The sequence below is a fragment of the Convolutriloba macropyga genome, chromosome 14, assembly GCF_964194025.1.
Source record: "Convolutriloba macropyga chromosome 14, txConMacr16.3, whole genome shotgun sequence".
Taxonomy (NCBI): domain Eukaryota; kingdom Metazoa; phylum Xenacoelomorpha; order Acoela; family Convolutidae; genus Convolutriloba; species Convolutriloba macropyga.
This window is the reverse complement of record NC_134481.1, coordinates 16,060,004-16,073,875: the sequence shown is the minus strand read 5'-3', so window position 1 is coordinate 16,073,875 and position 13,872 is coordinate 16,060,004. Positions and strand designations below refer to the sequence as shown.

Genomic DNA, 13,872 nt, shown 5'->3' with positions numbered 1-13,872 from the left:
GGGTTATGCTTCCAAGTAATGTTTTTGAGTGGGTGGACAAATGAGCTTTTCTGGCCAATCATCCTATTGATATTTTCTGCTCCCATCTGAACTGTAGGAAAGAGAAAGAAAACAGTCCCATTGTAAATATATTTTTTTCGATCCTCTTTAGTGCGGCAAGGAGCATTATACTGAAATGGGTTTTCATAAGTCATTTTTTGCCGACCGATATAATCATCGTAGAGAGTTGTGGCTGTTATCATTAGAAAGCCCATCCAGCGTATTTTCGCCAATTTTGCTGGAAAAATGTTAAAATTGGAAATGCTGGAAAAATGTTTCGCCAATTTTCTGGCCGATTATGCTATTGATATTTTCTGCTCCCATCTGAACTGTAGGAAAGAGTAAGAAAACAGTACCTTCGGAAATATATTTTTTCCGATCCTCTTTATTGCGGCGAGGAGCTTATGGTGAAATGGGTTCTCTTAAGTCATTTTTTGCCAACCGATATAACATCGTAGAGAGTTGTGGCTGTTATCATTAGAAAGCCCATCCAGCGTATTTTCGCCAATTTTGCGGGAAAAATGTTAAAATTGTTTACGGTATTCATATTAATTTTGTCTTTAAAGATCAAGGAGGGTTGCTAAATTGTTCGATCCGAGTTTGTTGGCTAGAATTTATGATAAATTTTTTAAAATTTTTTGTCAAAAATGGGACCAAATATGCTTTTTTAGCCGACTTTCTTTAAGTTTGCTGGAAGTAGACACCTAAAACTGCAAGTGTAATCTTTTTAAGCTCAAAAAGAGGGCTTACTGTACTTCCGCTGGCTTTAGGATTCTTCTGAATAACAATTTTGACATTCTTTGCAAATTTAAACTCGATAATAATACAAAACGCATTATTTATTTTTGATATACTAAAAAACTTCTTTAAAATTGACCTGTTTCGCAACCATATGAACAATTTAGTGTTTTTGGCCACGCAGCAATATCAGGGTTGATCTTGCTCTCACTATAGATCCTTACATCGAGATTTCTATACCGTTCAATTTTTGGGTTTCTTTTGTTGTCATTTTTACGTAGTCCTTTTTATGAAGAAGACCCGTTGATGTTATGAGAAGCAAGTGATGATTTACAATTCTTACAGATAATTGTGGTAGTGGTAATTGTGATAATTTTGGTAATTGTCTTACAGATAATTCTTCAGATAGTGCCCTGAACACTGTGGTGTCGTAAAACTGAGTGTGAAGTTTTGGCTTCTGCCCTATGTTTTTTTATAGTCTCGTGATTTGGTCTTATTAACAACAGGCTCACTTGGCGTCCTCAGGTGTTGCAACTTAAGGGTTGAATTGTGATGTCTGTTATGACTTTTGGAATTATTTGTTTTCAAACACTTATTTGGAATTTTGAGCTTAGTCATTTTAAAATCGTTTTTCGGTCGAGTTGTAGCTTATTCTCTGTAAAGGGAGGTCAAAGCCGTTTCCGAGCTATAAATTAGTTTTTGTAACGGTTTTAGTTCCAACCATTATTTTCTCGGCTTTGTTACTACTGTTACTACGGGATTGCATAAAATGGAGATTTTTATAAATTGGTACATTTTAAAGGATTTGTGTTTTCTTTTTGAATTGACATTAATGGTATGTGCCATTGACTTTGAAATTTTGCGCAATTGAACACTTTTAATGCTCTTAAGGACAAGTTAATGGTTTAACCGGTTATCATTTTCGCGCAAAGTTTAATATAACTTTTTATTTTTGCGGGTAATTGTCCTTTTTGTAGTCGTATGACGTCCAATAGATAGTGACAAGTCTCAATTGCTTATGGATATGAAAATGAACATGTTATCTATTTCACTTAATATCTAATGATATTATTTACTTTGAATTTATTTGTTTTCCGAAACTAACCTATTTTTGCACGTTTTCCTCTTTTTTGTCGACCTGTTACCGAGTTCCATTGAGGACAGTTCCCATAGCTTTTCTATTGAAGTATAGGTTAATTTGTTTTGTTTTGGTTTTATCTGATGCGAGTTTGGTTTTTAAATGAGTTTTCTAAATATATAAATGCCGTAATTAATGTTTGTTTTTTTGATTTTTTATTGTATTTTCCAGTAGTTTAATTAACAACAAGTTTCATCGTTCCTCTAAAATTATTTCGTTCCATTATTGGTTTGTTGAACGATATGTATGATTTTCAAAGTTTTCTCTCTTCATCATTTGGTAGGCAATTAAGTTAAGAGTGCGGATGAGCGGGGTCGGAACATTATGTGCGTACGCCTATTACCGATCCTCCTTGTTTATTTAAAAATCAATATATTTGAATTGTAATTGCATTGTCTTTAAATTATTTTTATACATTTTGTGGTGTATTGTTTATGTATAATTTGAATGGTCATTTTAGTCGCACCTAAAGGGGAGCTGATAAACGAATTGTTTTGCTCGTGAAAATTTTAAAATGTGGTTAAAAAAGGCAGGGAAGCATCTGTTGGAACAAAAATTTGCTTTCTTTGTTTTGTTCTATAGCTTTATTGACGTGCGGCAATCTGACTCCGGTTTTGTCCTTTTGTCCTAATTTTTTAAGTTTTTAAGTTGTTTTCCAAATTCATTCCTCGTAATGTATATGTCAAGTATTTGTCTTTTCATTGAAAATTCTCTGAATTGTACTGCAGGACTTTGACTTGTCCTGCTTGGGTTTTTAATTGGTCGTCCCCATCAAATATTCTTGCGACCATTTGATTTTTTTGTATTTGATGCCTTCTAGCGCTCAGCAAGTTAATTCTTTTGCTTGACGTCATTTGTTGCTCTCTTCATCCTCAGCTTCGTTCATTTGTGTAAAAGTTTTTGACTTTATTCACTTGACAAAGTGACTTCAGCATTAATTTATTGAAATTTAGGTTGAAGTATAATATTTAATTGAAAGTCAATAGAATGCACATAAAATGAGCCTCAAACTAGTAGTGCTCTAGTACGTGAGTATGTGGAATTTCAAAATTGTTATCCAGATTTGGATTTTTAACTGAACTCTGCTCTTGAGTTTTTGATAGCTGTAAGCTGAGCCGAGATATATTGCGGTGATCTTGGTTTTTTACAATTCAAAGATTTTTACTTTTTTACTGTTTTTTAAATTTTTTGGATCGGATTTTTTTCCGAATGGTTTTCGCAATCCATTCGTAGTTCATTCTAAGCCTACTTTTTATGTTTGAACAAATTTCCCTTTCTCGCTAGTGGTTTTTTTGCTCTCATGCGGGATTTAAACTGGTAGTCCGTTCTAGGTCGTCTTTTGTTTAGTCAACGAAAATTCTATGGATTGTTCATCAGGACTTGTCTTGATATGTTTTTTGTTTTGTCGTCTGACGCTCTTTCGTTTTACACTTCACACCGCAAAGCTGAAAAAGTCATTTTTTTTCGAATGACTTCTTCTCACTAACTGCTTTTTCACGCGTGACGTCATTGCTCACTCTTCTATCAAAAGTTTTTAGGTCATTTGAATGACTAGATTTTGATCATAAGTGACTTACCTCACTCAATTAAGTTCAATTTTTAAAATAGTTTAAGGTTAAAGGGTCTCATATGTGTAATAACGGTCCCTAATGGAAAGGCTTCTGAGTTCTCAAGCAGTGAATTTTAACAAGCGTTATTAATTTATTGCTGAATGTTTTTTACATAATTTTTTGAGCGGCTTCGATAACTTTACAACATATATCTGTATCTGATTCTATCTCTATAACACGGCACGCAATTCTATTCTTTCGCAGCTATTCCGGCAATCTGCCGGCTTTGTTCTGCTATCTGTCATATAAATGGTACACTCCGAATCTAACCCTTAGATTTCTTGAGTGTAGCTGGTTTCAATTTCCTTGAGATTTCTTGAGTATAGCTGGTGGTCTTTTTGTCTTTTCACTTCTCTGCTTGTTTCAATTTCCCTGAATGTCTTGGCGATCTATCGTGGCTATTTTGTGGCAATGTTCTCTCTGTTTCTGCAAGGGTGCTCAATAGGTAATTACAAGTTGGCAGTGACAAGAGAATTAATTGTGTCCAGTTCATATCATATCGATAGCATGTCAAGTTTTTAAATTTTTTATTCTGGATTTACATCCTGGTCGAAGATAAAGGGGCTCAAAAGTACGGCTAATTGTTACCATCGTTTGCATTTTATCATATTCGAATTCAAGACGTTTAATGTTTATCAAAGATTTTTAAGAGAAGACCAGTAGAAAAGCATATCAAACTAGAACTCAAATTGTTCTTTTTTGATTCCAAAGTGTGCGGATTAGAGGGGTCGTGGAGCGCCATCACGCATCATCTATCATTCTTGTCAAGTATCTTCTAGAAGCCGCTAGATTATTGTTTATCAATGAATTACAAGACATAAAATTATCTGCTGTCGTGTTGCGAATGGTTCTGAATCATTGTCTGGTACAGCTTTTTACCTCAAAGGGTGTTATAATGACTGCGGAATAAGTTTCAACTGCCGATCATAATTTTTGGCCCTGTAAAAATTCTGCAAAATATATATTACAGTATATTTCTAATTCAACGAGTCATTACTTAACATTTATTTAGTTTGTATAAGAAATCGATTACTGGATATGTTCCCCTGTCATAGATCGTAGCCATCTATAATTCATTGTATGTAAACCTGAAGTTATTTGGGTATATGTTAATAGCAGCAGCTGAAACTGTGCCAATATACAGAACATTATTGACCCAAAAATTGATTAAAAATGAATTGACAGCAGATGAAAGCGGAGTTTTTCAGAAAGGGGGAACCCTAAGTTCGTGGAACTCATAATCAATTTCGGAGTCAGAATTTCAAACATGGAACCATTCTAACCTTCAATTTGCTACTACTCAAGCCTTTCTCGCATAAGATTGATAAAGAGACCTAGGGGAACACACCCAATTTATACATCTGTCATTTAAATTCAGTGAAAGTTGCTCTGTTATTTTGGCCCAGAAGATCTGCGACTAAAAAGACCACTGCCTCTCTTTTCTCCAGTAGACTTCTTAGGCACTTTCAGAGCTTTCTTCAGCTCAACTTTGACGCTTCCTGGAAAGCAAATTCCGTGTTGGATATAATAGTCACACAAAGTGACAACTTTATCAAATCGAAGCTCATCGGGTCGTTCTTCCTTCCCAAGACGCCATTGGTTGGTTTGGTGAATAAAACAAATATTCACGTGTCTCACGTGACCCTCAACTTTTGCTGAGAAGAATGAAAGAGAAAAATTCATTGCATCTCGTTGGCTGCTATGACGAAAAATAAACTCTCCTTCTTTTTTGTTGCTTCGCAATAATTGCTCTGAAACAAAGATACTAAGAAAAATTATTTGGATAGTATTGAGTTTTTAAGCGTATGGAAACTTTACACAGCAAGAATCTGTTCGATAAATTTCTCCAGTCTGTATTGAAGCTAAGTTCGTCATGTTCAGATCTGGTGAATAGAAATATTGGCTATTGAATGATATCTGCTGGGTTTTTTTTGTGCTCGCGTAGAAATTTAAGTTGAACAGATATTTTTGACCAAATATGACTGCTCGATTGAGTGAAAAAGCGTTTGATCTCTATGACTGCTCTCTGTGACTGAAGTGACTGATATTTACTTTCTGAGAAAATTGTTGGAGCTAGGTTTTCGTAACAATTTGTTTTTTGCCTTGAGTTTTTGTTTCCTTGTTCCTGATAAATTTAAATTTTACAAAAAAGATTTTATTTTTTAAAGATATTAAAGATTTACAACTGCAGAGAACTATTTGTTAATTTCTTAAGTCTGCTAAAACCGAAAATGTATTGTTTTCTTTGGACCTAAAATTTAGTCACAAAGCTCAGTTCAGTTTCGAATATTGATACCTGTTTTACACCTGTCTTTTCACGCTTATTCGAGCGAGTTTTGTTGTTCATTTGTGTGATTAATTTTTCGCACGTGAATTACCGCTCTCAAAAGTGACTTTAATCCAAAAGAGAGTGTTGCTGAATTTAATTGAAGGCGGTAATGCCAACTGAGTACATGTCACTATAATGAAAGGTCATTTGAGGACAGAAAGTGAATTTTCTTTTTCAAAGGTATTTTTACATTGCTTTTTAAAAACTGCTGGTCTAAAAAGAAATTGAAGCTATCTTCTGGCAATCCGGTAGTTGTCTTTATCTGAATTCAATTGAAACTGGGCGATACTTCTCCAGTAATTTTTTGCGGGGTGGACATATGAGCTTTTCTGGCCAATTTTCCTATTGATATTTTCTGCTCCCATCTGAACTTTAGGGAGAAAGAAATGTAGAATATGGATTCAAATTTTTTTTTGATTTTCGCTTTTTAAAGGGAGTTATTGAGGTTTAAGTTTTGAAAAGTAGACGATATTCCGTTGTTTTTTTTTACATTTTCGTTTTTTGACAAAATTTGTGTCAATTTTGCTAAAATACGTCAAAAATTCTTAATGGTAGTGCTATTGATTTTCTCCTTAAAGATAGAGGAGTGTTGCTGAATTATTTGATCTGAGTTTTTGGTAAATTTTTTTATTATTCAGACTTTCGTTAAAAATGGGGCCAAATATGCCTTTTTAGCCCACGTTCTTTAATTTCGCTGGAAGCAAACACTTAAAACTGCCGCCATATTCTTCGTCAGCTCAAGAAGACAGCTACTTGTACTCGCGCTGGCTTTATGAATCTTCTGGTATTATAGTTTATTGCAAATTTAAACTCGATAATTATACAAATAGCATTATTTATTTTAGATATACTGAAACTTTTCGTTTAATAATTGATATATTTCGTAACCATTTGAACATTTGAGTGTTTCATTAGCCGCACAGCAATATTAGAGCTGATCTTGATCTCACCATGGATCCCTAGGGTAAAGAAAGATTTAATGAGGCGCGGCCTTAAAATATTTTCGCATTCAGTTTTGTAAAATACTGACCAGAGTTTCTAATCGAGGCTCAATTATTGACAAGTACTACTTATTAAAATAAGGCTCAAAGACCATATATAGTTTAAGAGTTACGCTCGTGGTTTTTATGGCTCTGATCAATTGTTTTCGTAAAATTTTATGGACTTCTTACGTTTTGCTTTTATTTGTATTATATTTGTTATCATTTGTAGTCCAATGACAAAGTACTCTTGCGTAATCAATGACAAAGTATTTTTGCGAAGTCTCATTAAAACAGGCAAAAACCCATCTACTGTGGTTGACGGTTTTATGTTTAACTAATGGTTGCTTGGTTTTGACTCAACGGGTTTTCAATTTTCTTTTGATTTTTGAGTATAATTGCATGTTTTATAAGTTCATTTCGTTTGTTTTTCCAATTGTCTCAATATTGATAGATCCAATCGAAGGGAAGCATATTTGAGAAATGCACAGGGTTATAAAAGGCGTATCTGAGTATGTTAATTTTTTTGTTGAATAGTTTATGCTTTCTGGCTGAGACACAGTTCTCTAGCAAAATTTAGTGTATTTTAATTTTTGCCTGTTTGTTTTTCTTTTTGTTGTTGCACGACATATACTTGATAATAATTGGTCTCAATTATTTCACCAAGTGGTATAATTGACTCCATTTAAAGATTTCAATTTATAGCTACTTGTTTTAATGATTTTCAAATTAATTTTAAAGATTTTTTCAACTGTCTCCTTATGCTTTCATTTTTGTCACTATGTGACTCTATCTCAATAATAAGAAGACTCAACTTTTTCTGTTGATTCAATTTTATTTTTCCGGTTGAGTATATGTTTTGTTTCTTGGCTTCAACCTATAGTTTTCTTTAAAAAAGTTTCATTTGGAAATGTTTGAGATTTGAATATATTTGTACATTTTAAAGGATTTTTGTTGTCTTTTTAAAATATATTAGTAGTAGTAGGGGCCATTGGTTTGAAAACACTGTGCAATTGGACATTTTAACTTTTAGTGGCAAGGTTATGGTTTTAAAGGCTTCCATTTTCGCGCAAAGTTTAATTGAACTTTAATTTTGCCGGTATTTGTTCTTTTTGTAGTCGTATACTGGATAGTGACAGGTCTAAATTGCTTCCTTTGGCGATAAAAAAACATTTTAGTGATTTCATTTAATATCTAATGATATTAAGCACTTTGAAATTAAGTGTTTTGAAAAATAGAAACCTATTTTTGAACCTCGCACCTTTTTGCTCTTTTTTGTCGACCTTTTACCCAGTCGCATTGACAACAGGTCCAATATCATTTCTCATGAAGTATACTGTAATTTGTTTGACTTAGTTTTTATCTGATGCAAGTTTGATTTTGTTACGATTTTTTAGACATCGAGTTTTGGTCGTTATTAATTTTTGTTATCGGATTAATTATTGTCTTTTCTAGTAGTCCTATTAACAACAAGTTTCATCGTCCCTCTAGCATGGCCTTAATGTATTCCACTAGTGGTGTATTGAGGGATATTTATGTTTTGGCAAGTTTAATCAAGAAGTTAACAACAAGTTTAATCGGCCGTGTAGCGTGGCATTATTGTATTCCATTGGTTGGTTACTGAACTATATGTAGTTTTCTATCTCTTCATCAGTTGCTAGACTATCATTTGCTGGTAAAAAATGTGGATTAGCGGGGTCGGAACATTATGTGCGTACACACCTTACCGAGCCTCCTTATTTGTCTTTGGCATTTGGAGTCTAAAATCAATACATCTAACCAACTGACCTGAAATTTCTTTTGTTACATCATTGTCAAAATATGGTTTGCCGCTGAGGTCTGGCAGAGGGAAATATGTGATAGGTTTTCCCAGTGGCATGGGCACATCCGAAACCCTTCTCTGCTTGTTGTTCGCTGCTCTCTGAAACTCTTGTTCTTTGGGTGAGGTGTTACAGTTATCAACACTGTTTTGCTTTGGTAAGTTTCGTGGCCTATTGCTTTGGTTCTGATGTTTCCTGTTCTGCTCTTCGCGTTCTTTAATGGGATCCACTATTGTCCACTGTGCGGGTTTATTTGGTAATGGATTTGACATTGTTGATCCTGGTGTAAAATGTGGAGTAAGTGTTCCACTCTGAGCCGGGGAGTAATAGTTGTTCGGGACTGAAGTTTCTGGAAATTTGAACGCGTTTGCGCCCATGTTTGGGGAGTTCCCGTGTCCATTGTCCATAGGTTGGTAAACATTAGGCAAAGAAGGCTGGGGTTGGAAACAAGCTGGGTTGATTTTGGGTTTGGAAGGAGCTTTCCTTAGAACGACATCGTCATCGTTACATTCGTCCGACGAGCTCTCGCCTGAACCGTAACCGTATTGACCTTCAGTGTTTCCTTTACCGTAGATCCCACCGTATTGATTACCGTTTCCAGATTCGACGTACACAGCGTTACGGTTATCTCGATCGTAGTTGACAGCGTTCGGATGACCGGTTTTATTGTTGTTTGATTGTGGTTGTTGTGGTAACTGGCGGTAAGTTTCCCTGTAAACATCATCGTCGTCATTGTTCTGGCCGGTCATCCCGTATCCATAATGGTTCACAGTCTCATCCTGGCTGTGAACACTTAGTTGCACCGACATGCTCAATTTTAATTATAAACCTCTTTGAAATAATCTTTTGAAGAAAGCGCTCAAAAACTGCTGTTACAGCACTCTTTAAATTTTAGGTAATCAATGGTACAGATTCAAAGTATAATTACATTCTAAAATAAGAAAGTTCTATCTCAATCTCGCTCTAGCGATGAACGTTGAAGGCAAAGTTATCTTATGTTCATATTTTTGTCGTGCTTGCTTACTTTGTCTGCTAACATATGATCGCTGTTTCTTATTGTGTTGTAATTTTTCAAGAAAATGTGCTTCTAAACTCGATTAATTTTTAATGCGATTGTTATTATGGTCAACTTTTCAAGTTTTCGTTGTTTTGTATTCGTGGCTTTTTTTAATCAAATCAATTGAACCTTCGGTCATAATTATGCAATAGTATCAACAATGGTTTGTATGAACAACTATGCTAACGAAGTCGAGAAATTGAAAGCGGGCCATGATGAATGAATGTACGGTCATACCGTTTTTCTTCGTTACTTTGGACAATTTAGTACAACTTGCAAGGATCGGAGAACCCCGGAGTAATTTGTGAATTACTAAAATTTTGTGCTATTTTGATGAAGTATTTCGGACCTTAAATTATTTTTTCGGACCTTAAAAACATCAGTTCGGAATACCAAAATTTTCTGATTTGAAAATCAATAGTGTTATCGAGTTGGACATGCATGAAGCGTGTTTTGATATCTTGTCATACGTGAAAATAATAAAGATATGGTTTGGAAGTCTGGGTGCAGCGCAGAATTTTTCTGATACCTCGTGCGAAAAGTTTCAGAGACATTTTTTGATACTTCATCTATCATCATTAAGTAGCAAAACTAAATTGTTCTTAAACATATTTCGTAACCTTTTTGCATCCTTTCGTATAACCATCTAACAAAATATCATAAGATACGCGCAAACGAGTGGGTTTTTCTCTGAATTCAAATCTTAGCGCTCAATTTTAAGTTGATTTAAAAATTTGCCCGTTGAGTGGTTACGAAATGGTGTCTCAAAGTTTGCAAGAGAGCAATAATTTTTGAAGAAATACCGGGAGATTAAAAAATTTCCGATTCAGCTTTTGTTTCTTAGTTGTTGACAGTTTGTCGTTTTTCATCCAATTCTGGAGTCAGTCTTTGTCGCTTAAACGAATTTAATTAGTTTGAAATTTTTTGGTCTGTTTTCTCATTTTTTTGGTCTGCTGAAACTGTTAATACTTTTTGATTGGTTTTGTTCTAATGAAGTTTTACCAATTCTTAAGAACATTTATCCGACGCGAGCGCCAACGGGCATTTTTTAAAATCGATTTTTAATGCACACTAATTTTGATATAATTTTTTTGAGCTTTTATGCTGAGAGAAAATGTGCATGGCAGTGTTAAGATGTAAAGTCTGCGATTGCTCTCTAACCAAAATTATCTAGGCTACAGCCACTCTAAATTAACCTGCCCCGCCTGTCGTTCGAGAGCACTTTGTCCGACGTTAGTCGGATTGCTATTCGTATCGTTGTTACAACCACAGCATTCATTAAAAGTGCTGAACCAAAAAAATGCGCGGCCCAGATGTAAATCCCTAAATTCATTGCTACTTTTGAATTGTGATTTCTGCACGGTTTGACTTCACATTTTCTACTGTTTATGAGAAAATGCAGTGGTTTTCTTAATAGTGTATGGTCTAATTTGGATCGTTCAAGATTAAGTCTTTTGTCGGTTTTCAAGTTTTTTTGCCAGACACTGGCGAAAAACGTTTTTGAAGTTATGCTAACTCCTGTTCTCAATATGATTTGATGCCTTTTACACAAAGAATCATACAAGCCTTCTAGCTTTCTGTCCCCGTATTATCAGAGAAGCACCCAGTCGTCTTATTATTTGATCTGGAATGAAATTTGAAGCAACTATTGTAAATTTAGGTCTTTATGTAACAATTTTTCTCGGCCGTTTTTGCACTTTTGTTCTGGGAAATTCTTTGACTTCTGATGATAGTTTCCCGAGCTTGTCTTCTTCATTTTTGAGTGATCATCTCAATCTGATATACAGTTTGTTGCTAAAATAAAAGCAATTATAGAATAGAAGAACGCAAGGGATTGATAGCAAAGCTGTTAATGATTCGGAATTTCGTGAGGTCGCGAACTGGAAACCGCCCTGAGTAGGATTTTTGGTCCATAAACAAAAGTTCATCTAGGCAACTGTCTCCGAATTAAATTGCCCCGTCTGTCCGCCGAGAGCAACTTGTCCGACGTTAGTCGGTTTGTTTATTTACACATTTAAATTTTTGGTTTCAAACTAGTTCATTTTGTTCATTCCCTAACTGAAGATATCATACGCCAGTGATTCTGAAATGTTGATTGCGCAAGATTGAAAAATTGCCGATGACGTTTTTCAGCATTTTTTCAAAGTAATGCTCTGTCTGGCTGAAGCTTTGCTTCACTTTTTTCCATGTCTAACCATCATTTTTTTCAGCTCTCACGCAATGACAATTCCAAGTTATCAGATCGTGATTGAGAAAATTTTCTCGAGATCTTGCATCATAAAGGTTCTGCCATACAAATATCCATAAAGATTTGATATAATCTAATTTAGGAAAACAAGTCATCTCGATAATGTGCATTGGACCACATTGTTCCGACCCCGCGTATCCAACTTCGTGATTAAATGTCTATCAAATCAAGCAGAGATAGGACTACCTTCAAAATATAAAGTAAATTTTAATTGACATTTTGACAGATTTTAAAAACGGACAGACGTGCATACGAAAAACGTTTAACATCAGATAAGTGGAATCAAACTTCCTTATTTCACTGTAATGAACATTTGTACAATCAAAACGATAGACGTGAAATCAACTCTAATGCAGGAGGTTTGTCATTTAGACAAAAAAAACTATTATTGTCCAGTGTTAAATAACTGTACCAGACAACAAATTAGCTCCAAAAATCAACCTCAATCTCCTTCAAATTGGTTTTCGAATATTTTCTTTGAAGTAACAAGTTTTCCAAGCTTACGTGGCTTCTTTTTAATTTGGATTAGATTTGTAATTCTTTATTTAGGTTTATAAGAGAAGATTTTTATAAGAGCAGTCAATAAAAAAGAATAGAATAACGTGATTCTTGATTGAGTCAATAGCAATAATGAGAAAAAGAACTAGCTTTTGATAAAATGAACTTGAAAACTTTTAATAAATAAACTTATTGAAATTCGTTTATTAACTTCGTTAGAAAGCCGCGAGAAACAGTTGTTAACCAGACTAGCTGACTACACAGCAAAGGTACCTAGAAGGGGGCGAAAATCAAATGTCACTTATTCTTTGAAAGGAAGGCTATAAATCGTTAAGTTGTTCGATATTATCTGTAGTCAGTAATTAACTCAGATAATGCCACTTATGAGAGCCTAATGAGGCCTGCTTTTAATGAGACTAAAGGACAGGTCAACAAAGATAACTAAAACATCTTAGCAGGGTTAAACCTGCACTTAAATTTTTGAAAACCACTTGTGACAAAGTATTTAAAGCAGTTAGATTACAACTGAACTCTTTAAATAGCTTCGTTAACCCTCTAGTCATATAAGCCTTTTACTTCTCTGACAAATTTAAAAAATACAACTATGCATTATAAGAACACGTTTAACAATTTGAAAACATTGATTGGGATATTCAGGAGAAGAATAAATCAAGTTCTGGTACTTCAAAAAAAGTTGCGAAAATCTGTTCTTAAACCAATTTCTCATATTTCACTTCTTAAGCAGCTTGAAGAAACGTGGCGACTTAAAGTACTTGCTTGTTTGCTTGTTTTACTACTACATCTGGAATATAATCGATCCTCTTATTTTAAACTCACTCTAACAACAAAAAAGAAGGGATCAAAAAAGATGTCGAATTGAACTCTTTGAATCGTGAAAAATAACAGGACAAAACATGGAATACATTTCAAGAAATCGAACAAAAAATTAATTACTCTTTGACCTGGCGAGCGGACCTTAATGGGATATAATAATAAGGAACACGCTTACGTAATGGCTAACAGACAAATTGTCAAATTTTGACCAAAAACAAAACCACCTACTTCTTTGCAATTGGGATAAAAAATGCAGTACGATCTTAAAAGGACAGATTCAAAGTGCATTCAGAATCCTTTTTCATTGCAATGATCAGCGATTAGACCAGAACTGGCCTTTATATTGCTGCGTAGCAGCTAAAAAATTTAATTAGTCGGATTATTTGCGTAATTTATAATTTGGCAAAAAAATTGTAATATACAAAAAATAAATAATGCGTTTTTGATAAATAGATTTAAATTTAGTATTCGAATTAAATCAGCGCAAGGCCACCAAATTGTTAGTTCCAGAACAGTTTTTTAGAAACTGGAGGTAAAAATAACCCTCATCTGAGTAAACGAGGATTGTCTCAACAGTTTTT

At 34.4% G+C, this 13,872-nt stretch overlaps 1 protein-coding gene across 1 annotated transcript; it reads right to left on the bottom strand.

The window, feature by feature from the left end:
- Positions 1 to 4,467: 4,467 nt before the first annotated feature.
- On the bottom strand, positions 4,468 to 9,766 carry LOC142353045 (uncharacterized). Its single transcript, XM_075405233.1, has 2 exons — positions 8,623 to 9,766; positions 4,468 to 5,276 (listed from the first exon to the last, which is right to left on the bottom strand). Exons 1-2 carry the CDS (start codon positions 9,461 to 9,463, stop codon positions 4,918 to 4,920), a joined length of 1,200 nt encoding a protein of 399 aa, XP_075261348.1. The 5' UTR covers positions 9,464 to 9,766; the 3' UTR covers positions 4,468 to 4,917.
- Positions 9,767 to 13,872: the final 4,106 nt, after the last annotated feature.